This window comes from Ascidiella aspersa, chromosome 7 (assembly GCF_963924565.1).
Source record: "Ascidiella aspersa chromosome 7, kaAscAspe10.2, whole genome shotgun sequence".
In the NCBI taxonomy this organism is placed as follows: Eukaryota; Metazoa; Chordata; class Ascidiacea; order Phlebobranchia; family Ascidiidae; genus Ascidiella; species Ascidiella aspersa.
The window spans coordinates 22,650,157-22,662,979 of record NC_139453.1 but is presented as its reverse complement, the minus strand read 5'-3'; the positions used below and the strand labels follow the sequence as shown (position 1 = coordinate 22,662,979).

The window sequence follows — 12,823 nt, the reverse complement described above, 5'->3', positions numbered from 1 at the left end:
TGATCAGTTTTTTTAAGGTTTGGAATTGGTGCCGGCAAAGAAATTTTCAGGGACCTCAAAATAAATATGTTTGGCTGCCAACTATTTTCTGACTGCTGATTCGCAGCTGGAGGTATTTGATAACCTCTGCTTACTGACTGACAATTATCTGCTTAAAAAGTAGTTTATATACTAAGGAACCGTTTGACAAATTTGAGGGACAGTTTGGGGCCCTCAAAACACCTTAACATAAAACACTGCTTGTGATAGTGCTTTAGTGTTTTCAAATTAACGAAAAAAAGCTACTAAAGCAAGACAAACAAATGTAGTTTTTAATCAGGATTTTTCTTTCCTGGGAAAATATGAGCTATAGCAGCGGACAAATAATAATTTTTTGAGTTTTTTAATGTAACGACAACCTGAAAGTCCCACCGTCAAACAAAAAAACTGGGATGCAACGAAAAGTGAGAGAAGGACCTTTTCCGCAGAAAATTACTCAAAAACGCGGGTAAACAAAGGTAGATAGGTCCATAATATTAAATGTCATCGGCGTGCGCAATATGCTATTTAAACCCAACACACCGTGCCGCCGAGCCAAAACAGATCGGATGACCATTCCATTGTTGTCAATTAAAAGGCACCCGTACGATAGAGTGCTGGTAAAGGGTGTTGGCAAGGTGCTCGGAGAATTTACAGCCAAGCCACTAGTATAGGTGAAGCCCAAAAACGAGTAGTTGTCGTAAAGCCTAAAAGTCATTACAGCATGGTAGTTTGGTCAACTGAAGCTATAAGGCAAAAAATGAAAATCAATTTAAATCTATTTTGTCTTACAGTCGTAGTAGCGCCATACACTCGCCTGCTGCAATCCGAATACAAATCAGCTTCGGCATTCTGTAGAACAACTCGAGACGCCGCGTACGATCGCGTTTCCCTAATAAGGGAGCCGCAAAGTCCGCCCTCATTGTCGAAAAGAAGACAAAAAGCCAATTATCCGTCAGCAAATTTCACGAGAAAAAGTGGCGCGGCATGGAAAGGCGAAAAGACAGCGCCGCGTCGCAGCACTTTCGACCCGAGAACCTCAGCGAAGGCGACATCGAGGCCATTTGGAAGAACATGATGCAGGAGGGTGGCAAGGGACGCAAGATGACAGGCAAGACGCCGGCCTCCGTCGACACGACGCCAACCACAGGTGAGCTGGGCAGGTTGAGAAAGAGATGGCCCGCTGTTAACCAGTGTTTCTTAACTGGACGTGGTCAAATCATAGCTGAGGGGGCGCAAACTAAACATTTTTCTTGTTTCGAATGGGAAGTGAATAAGTGGGTGTTGGTTGAGTTGGTGCTGTGTGAGTTTGAGAATGAGTGTTGAGTAAGTGGGTGCTGAGTAAGTGTTGAGTGAGTGGGTGTTGAGTAAGTGTTGAGTGGGTGTTGAATAAATGGGTGCTGAGTGAGTGTTGAGTGAGTGTTGAGTGAGTGTTGAGTGAGTGTTGAGTGAGTGTTGAGTGAGTATTTAGTGAGGGTTGAATGGGTGGTGAGTGAGCGTTGAGTGAGCGTTGAGTGAGCGTTAAGTGAGTGTTGAGTGAGTGTTGAGTGAGCGTTGAGTGAACGTTGAGTGAACGTTGAGTGAGCGTTGAGTGAGCGTTGAGTGAGTGCTGAGTAACTGTTGAGTGCATGACTATAGAAACTTTGTTTCTGGTAATTTATTCCCTAAAGGCATCATTAATTAAGGACCTGCTAAAAGGTATGTAAAATGCATTTTCAGGTTGTTCCTTTGGAGCAGTTACATCTGAGGAAAATGGTTAGAGTTTGCTGTAATAGCCAAAGCACACGATAACGCACGGCATTTTTTCATTTTCAAAATGGCATTAGAAGCTTCACACCGACATCGTTCCGCAGTTTCTGCTTAGTGGTGTAACGTGTGGTCAATGGTGCGCACTGTTTATTGCACAGGTCACAACGACTATTATCCACTCGTCAGGAGGAATTCAGTTTCGCTAAACGCTCATCCAAGCAATTGTAGTGCAGCGGGGGTCGCGTGGAACAAAATAAATAATCGTAAAATTAAATAACATTATTTTTGCACAGACTACACGGGAAACCTTATTCCTCTGCATGCCGAAACTTTGGAGGAAGAACTGAAACAGGATCGGGAGCTGGCTCGGATGAACAGCGTGCTTCGAGCAAAGAAGCTTAAGCCAAAGACCTACTTGCCTCAGGTATTCAAAAGCAAAATATTTAGCAACTGGGTTAAATGCACTAAAAAAATATGCTTGGCAAGCGTTTATCGAACGGAAACCGTTTTATAAATCGAGCCAACTTTGATTTGTGCTAATGTTACACAAATGTGTATAATATCTAAATAGAGTAAAGTTGCCTGTAGAGAGTGAGAAAAGCTTCACAAAAGTAATGCTACCAATAAGAAAAAAGTCTACGAAGTTACAACTTTCGTCTATTGCTAGTTGCAATACCAAGTATATTTTAAGTACTGAAAAACCGAATGAAACATGTTCTTGATGTTCGTAAGGTGTAGGACAGAAAATAAAAGAAGTAGTTTCTTATCTGAGTTCTATGCAAGAGTGTCATCAGTATTTACAAGACCTGCCCAGTGATCTGAACGACATGATATTTATTACTACTAAGATGTTATGTTTTACAAACTCAAAAATATAAAAAAATAATTACACAAATATGAAAATATCAAGATGTAACAAGCACTTCACTGCCCTTGGAAACCGAATAAGTTAGAAGTGGCAATGAGGCCACTAATAGATCATTTATGAATATACTGTTGCTGCCAGGCATTGTTTCAATTGTAAAATTGTTCTTCCCTTACAATTTTAGTACCAACGTTTCGACCACCTATTGGGGCAAGCTTCTTTAGGGCAAGAATACGTGTTCGAAACGATGGTGCTTTGATAAAGAATAATTTTACAATTAGATCATTAATGTTCAAATAAGCATTTGATCTGAAAAAAAAGTTTATCGTAGTGCAATTGCGCAACGAATAGTTATAGGTGTGAAAAATTTATGAACTTAACACTATTCGCATTCGGTTAAACATAAAGCAAACTGGAAAACACTTTGTTTAGTCAGCAGTTCGCACACGTTCAATGTACAGCATCACGTTGCGAGTCGTAAAACTATAAAACCAGTTTCATCTTAAGACCGACTGTTTGAAAGTGGATAAAACACTCTTTTCGTTTGGAGTCCTTTTGCAATGAGATGCTTGGGCCATTGGGCAAGAAAAAAACACAAAAGAAAATACTGGCCCACAAGGTCCAGAAGATTTGACATGGCGATGCACAAGAACGAAGAAAAAATATTCTCGGAACCTAAACCACAACTGCGGAGTTGGTTAAACACAACATCCGAGTCCTGAATCCGAGATAGCCAGAAATCAAGCAATTTGCGTAACTAAAATACGGTGGATATACATACAGCAATAATAAGGGTGTTATATACCCAACCATATACTATTCCACCTTTACAATTTACAGTTTACGGACGTATCGATTTTGAATTTGGTTCAGCACATGCGCACGTCGGACTCGGCTAGTCTTACTCCAGAGACCCTAATCTAGAGTCCAACTCCGGCTGAATCGGCCAATTTTGTCGAACGGGCTCCGACTGTACAGCCTGTATTCCACCTACTTGCGTACCTAAAATGCGATGGATATACAGTACAGTAACCCCTACTCATAAGGATGTCATATAACTCCTCAACTCACAATATGGTATCCCATATAACTCATCCACCCACTATATGCTATTCCACATTTATATGTCACAGTTTGCCACATTATCGGTTTCGAATTTGGTACAGCGAATGCGCATGTCGGACGCATGGTAGTACTACTCGAGTCCTGAGTGCCGAGCCCCACTCTAGCTAAAAAAAAACGAGTTCGTAAAGACCCTAATCCTCACTCAGGTGATATTGTACGACAACGTGAGCCACGATCGGATGCTCAGCATGAGATTGGAGGAACTCCGGGATGCTCACCTGGTGGCCGAGAGGCGGGCCAAGAGGAGGCAGGAGACCTTCGTGAGATCGCTACAGCGAAAACAGGAGGAGTGGAACAGAAGGGACGCGAGGATGGTTGCCAAGGTAACGCCGATATTGGCATTTAAAGTTCTATTTCAAACTGTTTTTTTTTTAACAATAAGCAGCTTCATAATACCGTTTCGGTGAAACATCGAAAAAAGGTATTTACTATAACGGCTTTAATAAAAAAGTGCACATTTAAGTGCGGATGGACAAGTCGCCTTGTTTTTTTTAGGGGGAGTCGAATCGTACGCTACTTAAAATAAGTTTAAACGTGGATTTAAAAAAAACGATAAGCTTTTTTTAAACGAAAAAGGGAAAATCGGCGCTTTGATGAAACAACAGTCGCTTACAACTTCCTCCACGCTTTACCGCAGTGGTTTCTAGTTTTGTTGCGGGACCCCTTACTGTTGTACGACACCCAATTTTTTGTTTACACATATTCCAGATTAAAGTCATATAAAATTAGGCAAAATGTTCCCTTTTCAAGACAATTGTTTCGAAATTTGTCGAAAATGTTTAGATTTACGCCAAAAGCATTAACGATTTCTATTTTATTAAACAAGGCCATGATACTGGAGCTTCGCCTATTAATTGAAACCAAGTGTAATCGTGACGTCATAAAAACGACTGGTTCACTCAAAAAAATTCATTTTCACTGAAAGTTCACTGAAGCAAATGTCATTACTGCAATTGTTAGACTGGCGGTTGTTCTTGTTCCTTTCCGCTAAAATTTAGTTTGTATTGTTTATTTTTTGTCAATTTTTCGATCAACACATAGTGCCCGGCGACCCTCAGATTGCGAACCACTGCTTTAACGTTTTTCAGTTGGATCCGGACAACCTGCCTGACCTGACTTTCACCTTCGGACGTCTGTACAACAAGCCCGATCACCCCTACCAAGCCGCCATACAGACGCTCAGCACAAAGCAACCCCCCGCAAGGTAACTGACATGCGAGGTGTGAATAATCGAATTTTTTTCAGGTGTTGTACTGTTTGGAGTAAGCTACAAAATTATGTCGCTTGTGCGATAACAGACAATTAATCTGCATTAGTTTAGCACTAAAGTGCATTTTCGCATTAAAACATATAAAAAAACACACTGGTTGAGAGCAGCCAGCACTTAGTGCCACCCATACCCCTAAATGGCCACCTGGCGTAAACCACATTGCGTTACAGGTAAATTATAAGAATTCAATCCAACGTAAAAACATTTTTTTAAATTCAGCTGTGTAATTGGTTTAATATTGTGCCTTACAACTGGGCTTTGTGAACGTATTAGTGCAGGGGTAAGCAACCTTTTACGTGGGCAGGCCGAAAGTACGTATCCAGGTTGGACCACAGGCCAAACTTGCATTTCGCATAGACCCCAAAATAAAAATAATAGGTTTCCTGTGATCAAAATATATGTTTTAACTTCCCTTTACTAAATATTTGGTTTATATGGTTCAGTTAACCACTCTTGTTTTTGTCGCTAGTATTACACTAAAACTTGCAACGGGCAACATATTTTTTATCTTTTCAAAAAAAATAACTAAAACTAAACCACAATGCAACACAAGAGCGTTGGCGGACCACGCAAGACGAAGACCGACCATCCTGCCCCAGGTCACAAACCGGCCGATCTATGACGACGAAGAAGAAGAAGATAGGACCTTCATCACCAGACTTCCTAAAGTGAGTAGTTCGCGAAACCTACGTGATCTCGCCTATTGGTTCTCAATCTTTTTAGCATACGGACCGGTGGACCTTCAAAAATCAAAATCAACCCAAAATTTAATTACGACAAAAGTATGCGACTAAAAGTCTTGTTAGGTTTTACATACCACTGGTCTTAAATTTTAAGATTTAAACGAGTAGCCAACTTTTAAACAGTTGGGCAAAACCCTTGCAGCATTGTGACGTACGATAAAATCTAAGGTAGACCAATAATTCTATGTTGCGTCAAAATGCTGCAAATTACGAAACTGGTGAAGTTCTAAACTTGATAGACAAGCCTTTAACATCTTGCATTTTTTGCAATGTAGATATAAAATTGTAATATATTTGGCGGGCCGACCGGAAAGTTGTCGACGGACCGGCGGTTGAGAACCACTGCTCTAGCCTGGGGAAGTCGCCCGCTACCTTTTCTATATGAGTCTTTAATATTAAATTTGTCTTGTAGAAGCGGTAAAAGTCGGCTAAGCGCTCACAAAACAGATCTGATAAGCGTTTGTGGGATTGTTTTGGTCTGGAGACCCGCCACTGTTTAGCAGGACTTTTTGGTATTAGCTGCTATAGAACAGGGGATCTAAAATACGGATTTGCGCACCTATAAGCATAGTTCAATGAATTTCGGAGTAGCAAAGTTAATCTTTAAATCCCGTTCAAAACGTTACTATTATAGCATACAGTTCATGTGCAGATTAAGCGCAGTGTTTAAAAGCAATGCAAGGCAAGGTTTACAAACTGCAAACTCCTTCCGACTAAAGAGTGTTAGTTCGCCAACGTTTTGGTAAAACCGGACTTAGATTACAACTAGAATTTGAGCACACAAGCAATTCAAACATTAGAGTATACTTAGAATTGGCCGCATTTTGCTTTAATTCTTCGGATTAGAAAACTAAAAATTGTCTAGCAAAGGATATCCCCATGGGGTTGCGCAACCAGTTTATGGGATTGCGAATAAATCCGTATATTTTTTTATATCAAGGTATAAATCTATAAAATTGGAATTTTTTCTGTTTTGACATGCTAATTGCAAACCTACTACAAAACAAAACCCGTCAAATGACATAACTGTAAGAAAGGCATGACAAAGTTTTTTTTTTAAATTGATATGTTAAGAGGGTAGAAGACTGAAAAGGTTTAGTAAGCCCTAGTCTAGATCCAAGTTGAATCACAGGTACCGCAACGACAGCTGATCGGGTAAACTTTCTTGTCGCACAGAAACAGCATCTGCCCGCGGTAAAGCATACCAGCGAACCGGGCGCCTATACAGAACGCGGAGGCAAAGAAGGATCTTCGGAGAAAAGCGGAGGCAACAGATCGGTTGGGAGACGCAGGGGCCGGCGGCGTAAGCAGAAAAAACGCGCCAAGGAATGGACGGCAGACGCGCGGTTTCACACCCTCACTGACATTCTGGGAGAGCGCTACAGTCCGAAAAAGAAGGTTCGGCCCCGACCGGTTGACAGCGAACTGCTGGCCGGCGGACTAATAACCACTCTACTGTGAAGAGCTATTTTTCGGTGCGCTGTTAGGTTTATAAACGTCCCCCATTCCTTTTTTGGCTGTGTGGCCGGATTGCGGATGTTTTTGGGCGGTGAGTGTTTTTACTGTTAGCGAAAGATTGCTGCCGGAAAATTTGCCAAAAAGTGCGTAGAGTTATTCATGCTCATTTCTAACGCATTTAGCACTGACTTATGTCACTTTACGTATTGCGTCGAATTTCGTTTTTGGTAAATTCGTGCAACGACACTAGTTATCAAAAAAAATTACCAACATAACATCTCTGTGGTAAAGAAAATAAATAGACCAAACTTCAGGCTGATTATTTGCACCATGATCAACTCGTTTTTGCAAAATAAAAAGAAACTCTCAGAAAAAATAGTCAAAGTTGATATGAAACTCTAACATACACAGCAACTTACCAGGATTTTGAAGCAAATTCCTCCGCAAATTCGGCAACACTTTGAAGCGAGCAAAGATCCAACCGCATGAAAACCAAGTCAGCGTCATCCTTCAATAGAAGAAAAGCCTAATGTAGCAAAACCTTTTGAATGCAGCAATTCCCATTTACAATGAGTAAAACACGATTTATATTAAACAAACTCATCAAAATATATACTTCAACATTAACACAAAGTAAGAGCTAATATTGCTGTAAAAAAAGAATACAGTTCTATATTATATTTGTACACCGAAATGGTGTCAATTGCCAAAAAGTAAGTTTATCTGACAAAGATTTCAATAAAAACTAAATTAGATATTTTATTTTTAAAAATATATGATAAAAAAATCCTTAAAAAATAAAGGACAAACAGAAGTCCTCGTACCCTATCCTTTTTGATGGATTGAATGACATCCATTGTTTTGGAGGTATCTCTGCATGCCATAATGACCTTTGCGCCATGACAGGCCAGTGCTCTAGCTGTTTCCAAACCTTAAAACATAAACTAGTATTCAACGGAAATCTCCATATAATAACCACAGTTTTATACGTTAAACTACTAGCAAGACATTCAACACACATTTTAATTTTAAAAATATACATTTTGTATTTTGTTGTCTCTTAAATAATTAATAGTTAATAATTAAAAAACTGATTTAACATGGTAAGGCAAGGCATGATGCACAGTTCAACACTAATATTTGAACGATTTATTAAAAACTGATAACAATAAAAAATAGACAGTGTTCAGTAATTTTAATTAAATAGAGCTTTCAGCTGAAAGTATCGTAGGTTTATGTTATCTCACCAATTCCACTACTGGCACCAGTTACTATTGCAACCTTTCCACGAAGATCAGTCCCTTCAAGAACAGCATCTGTTGTGGAGCTGCCGTCAAATCGCTGCTGATAATTTCCTTTCTTTTCGGTGATATTTACAGCAAATGCTAGTCTTGGGTCAGTATATGTGGTTCTTTTGCTGACATGACTAAAGTGAAATAAAGAACATATTTCTAAAGTGTAATTAGTGGAAATTCAAATATGTTCAGTTTGACAATTAATTATTATTTACAAAACAAGAGATGTTCGATACTTCAAATTTTATTGAAATGCAGTAACCTAATATTTTGGAAAAATAGTATCAATGTGTGATCAGATATGAAATAAAATTATTACTATGCCTATGGAAGTAAAATTAACAAAAATTAAAAGATTATCAGCATTTTTTCAAAATTTTCTTAATGTTTTAAACATTATTTACTTACAATTGTTAACCTACTATTTTATTTATTTCTTTTTTTGATGAATTTACATTCAAAAGTAGGGTCGCTGTGTTGTATAATAATCGTGACTGAAAGACTTTTTTTAATTGGTATTGAATTGGCACCTTCTAATACCGAAAGAATACCAATACTAGAGATCAGCCAATATCACATTTTTGGACCATTACCCATATCAGATTTTTTACAATTTTGTCAACCGATACCCGGTACCGATACTAATTTTTTGATATACCTAAGAAATGTTTAAAATTTGGGTTAATTGAAAATAAAATCCAAATAACGGTTTAGATTATATACCTTTATTAATTGTTAATATTTTGCATATTAACTTGGCGTGATGCCAAAACCCAATTTTTTTGTTAAAAAATGTGTAAGTTGTTTGTTGTACAGGAAAAATTTTATCATATTTTCGTACTAAAATATCAGCCTACATTTACCGATACCGATATATCGGTAAAAGTCAAATATAGGCCGATAAGAGCTCTGATCCAATTTTATCAGACATTGCTATTTAAAAGATAACAAATCTAAGTTGCAATCTGTAACAAAGGCAAAAAAAGAATAATTTGTATTGAAAATAGCTTACTCCACATAATATGTCCTTCCATCTTCATCTTCTAAACGTTCCCATCCATATGGAAGCTCTAAAAGATTGGTTAATGGTCAGGATATGTTTAACAAACTATTACAGGCATCACAAGTACTGGAAGCTTTAAATGTTGAATAATTTAATTATTCTTTTTCTCGATATACATACTTTTGACAGTCAATTTAGTTGGCTTGAAGTGACTTATTCACAAATAAATTCAATTCGCTTTTTTCAAAGCTATAATTGCAGTTAATGCATGTCTCTAATCTAAATATATAAGGGCCTAAACTTGGCCTGCTTTTCTAAGTAACAGTTAAGAACAATATTTGTGTAATGCATCTTTAACTTGCCATTCGTTATAACACATTCTCATTTCTAGAAACAACCCTACATTTGTCTAATAAATGCCATTTTATACAACTGGGGGTCTTTGTAACATAAAAGGTTACTACCTGTTTTAAAGATTAATTTTAAATTACCTTTTGCCACACGCTTTCTTTTGTTGGTTTTCGGATGTTCCCATTTTGTAATTTTAGTAAAGTGGCTGTAATGTAACAATTTTTTTTTCTTTTAATTCCAAGATCTGCAATGGCTTATAACTGTCATGACAATAAAGGCCGTACACAGAATAAATATGTTAGAAATATAGCAAACCTGGAATGTAACTAAATTGTTTTGGTTATGCTAGAGAAATACCCTCAGCATTATAGATTAAGATACTACCATGGATAAACAATTTAGTAAATCCTATACAATTTAGGATAAACAACAAACAACTACAGTCTTTAGAGGCTTTTTTTGCATATTCCTTAATCGTAGGTCTTTATACCCCAATGTTTATCACAATCATTTTTGTAGCTTTACTAATATGCCTTTTATGGGTATCTCCTTAGGTCCACGGTGGCATAAAATAAACATGGTAGGCCATGGACAAAACCGAGTTGATGAGGCCTGGACTTTTAGCACACCAACCCTTTGCTTACTTGGCATAATAGACCCAGCCTTCAGGAGTTACCCTCTCTTCCCATCCATGTGGCACCTCATCTTCACTATCTGTATCAGGTTCCAACATGTTGTTATTTCAATTCTGCCTCAATTAACCTCATGTGTAAGTTTTTGAGCAGATGTTTGGTACGATAGAGCTCCTAAAGACCTGAGGATCAGTAGGTTAATGATGAGTGCTAGTATGTTTTTCTAGCAACAACAAAACATATATAAGTGCTTTTGTTAAATTTAGGCAGCGTCAATAGCCACTTAGTTTATTTTGTTTTATCGTCATAATGTCTTATTTTAAACCCAAAAGGATGGCATGATATACAGCCCAGGAAGTAAAGGAGCTATCCTAATGTTTATAAGAACATGGCCATTGTATGATGAATTAAGACTTATTAGATAACGTTGAAGTGGCTATTTTACTTGGATCTCTCCAGTATGTATACAGCCAGTGGTGTGGTGCACCTATAGACTATTTTCCCTGATCACTTGGTATACACACTTACACCCAGTAATTATTATATAAAAAATTGGGGCACTGTTTAGAATTCTACCACATTTCTAACAGTTATGAAACGAGTTGTCAAAATTCAAAAATTACAAAGAAGAAATAAAGGTGCTGGTCTAGAATTCTATCACAATTATAAATCAATGCACAATATTTTGGGTTTGGGGTGACCCACCCTAACCCAAACGCTAACCCGCACCCTAACACAAATAATGTGCGTTGTGGTAGAATTTTCGACTGGCGCCTAAATAAATATCGGAGAGTAAATATAATAATAAAATAATAATACTAGACCCACCCAAACGCTAACTCGCAACCTAACCCAAATAATTTTAGCAATATAACGCCTGGACAAAAATATGGTAGGCTTCCATAACAGCGGCGAAAATTTAAACTACTTTGTTATCCGGCAAAATAGCACCTTCCTTTCATAAATGGACAATAGTTTACAAACTTTCTGCTGTTATTAAACACCATTTATTACGTCGACACTGATTAAACATACTACATCGATTTCAGCTAAGCTTATGATTGGTTTAAAATAGGGTTGGTCAGCAGATACAACGCGAGTGCATTTCTTTATACGCTGGATCAGTGTTGCCTGCATTTTTGAGTAATTCCGTATCGAGAGAAAAATAAAATAAATTAAATTTATTCACTAAAAAAAGTAACAAATGAGGATCGGTAGTACTTTTTGTGCCGTTATGCATCTTATTGTGTGTTTCCATAGTGCTCGAGCAGCCTCGTAGAAGCAACGCCAGATAGGCGTTGGTAGAAGTGTAAATTGTATTCCGGTTAATCAAACGAATTAAAGTAACAAATTTTCCTTTATTTCTTTTTTTTTCAGTGTAAATTTAATCTAACCAACATATAAGCGGTTTGTATGAACAATGTGCCGAAAAAAATAAATCTAATCAATTCGAATTTTCTGGTGGGCACTGTTAATGTTATTTGACTTCCTAATTCGTCGTAATCAACCGGAATACATTTTAGCCCTATAATTGCACATAAGGACGAGAATTTGTCTTGCAGCAAAAGGCTCTCTTTAAGTTCCCTGTTTGGGGACGTCACGCTATGACGTATTTTTGTGCATCAGAAAAAAAATGCATAAAAAATGCTATATTTGGGAACTGTTTGAAGCGTCCCGATTGGTCCAAAAATGTGGTAATCAAAGCTAATAAAGAAGAACTTTCGTTAGGCCTCTAATTAAAACCTGCAGGATCCCAAGGTAATTTTTTAGTTAGCTGCATGAAACGCCTTAGTATTGGACTAACAGCGCACTTCGACCTCAAAAATCTACAACGTTAATGTCTTCATAATTATACATTCTCTGTCTAATTTAATATAACAAACAAGTGCGGAATAGTTGCGTCTTTAAACACTACCAGGGATGAACTGTTACTTTCATAACGACATAAAAAAATATTTCGATTTACACATGCTAAAGCACGGGTTTGTGAAAAAGTAGGAAGGTAGCCTATGTGCAATACTGTACACAGATAAATCAATAATGTGGATCTAGGATTTTTATTTAGGTCATATAAAAGTATTACTACACTCTGGGCATTAAGGCTTGTAGCAAAAAAAATACCTAAGCCTATTGTGTAAACTGTAATTGCCCATAGAGCAGGAAAGGGCAACCTTTTCCCAGTCGCGGGCCAAAACCAAACTCAACAAGGTATCGGCGGACCGTAATAAATCTCCACTAGCAAAACAAATTTTGCTGTTAAATGTGTGGTTTTTAAGCAATTTATGAATCAAGGTCGGACCAAAGATGTTTATGC

The 12,823-nt window shown here is 37.7% G+C and overlaps 2 protein-coding genes across 2 annotated transcripts in view; one reads left to right on the top strand and one right to left on the bottom strand.

The window, feature by feature from the left end:
• The window catches only part of LOC146138373 (WW domain-containing oxidoreductase-like), a 44,697-nt gene extending 34,015 nt beyond the window's left edge, over positions 1 to 10,682 (bottom strand). The window contains exons 1-6 of the mRNA XM_083393456.1: positions 10,522 to 10,682; positions 10,018 to 10,082; positions 9,536 to 9,593; positions 8,476 to 8,654; positions 8,053 to 8,159; positions 7,648 to 7,736 (exon numbers count right to left, since the gene is read on the bottom strand). Coding sequence (XP_083249582.1) covers positions 7,648 to 7,736; positions 8,053 to 8,159; positions 8,476 to 8,654; positions 9,536 to 9,593; positions 10,018 to 10,082; positions 10,522 to 10,610 — 587 coding nt within the window. The 5' untranslated portion in view covers positions 10,611 to 10,682. The remainder of the gene's footprint in view (positions 1 to 7,647; positions 7,737 to 8,052; positions 8,160 to 8,475; positions 8,655 to 9,535; positions 9,594 to 10,017; positions 10,083 to 10,521) is intronic.
• On the top strand, positions 823 to 7,536 carry LOC146138374 (uncharacterized). The gene is made up of 6 exons (XM_083393457.1): positions 823 to 1,168; positions 2,061 to 2,191; positions 3,904 to 4,080; positions 4,846 to 4,961; positions 5,581 to 5,695; positions 6,947 to 7,536. Exons 1-6 carry the CDS (start codon positions 1,006 to 1,008, stop codon positions 7,229 to 7,231), a joined length of 987 nt encoding a protein of 328 aa, XP_083249583.1. The 5' UTR covers positions 823 to 1,005; the 3' UTR covers positions 7,232 to 7,536.
• Positions 10,683 to 12,823: the final 2,141 nt, after the last annotated feature.

What these genes read in the sequence shown, in the direction of transcription:
- LOC146138374 (XM_083393457.1), top strand. Translation starts at nt 1,006, where the DNA reads ATGGAAAGGCGAAAAGACAGCGCCGCGTCGCAGCACTTTCGACCCGAG. An exon ending in ACGCGAGGATGGTTGCCAAG is followed by an intron (nt 4,081 to 4,845) that starts GTAACGCCGATA and finishes AACGTTTTTCAG; the next exon opens with TTGGATCCGGACAACCTGCC. An exon ending in ACAAAGCAACCCCCCGCAAG is followed by an intron (nt 4,962 to 5,580) that starts GTAACTGACATG and finishes ATGCAACACAAG; the next exon opens with AGCGTTGGCGGACCACGCAA.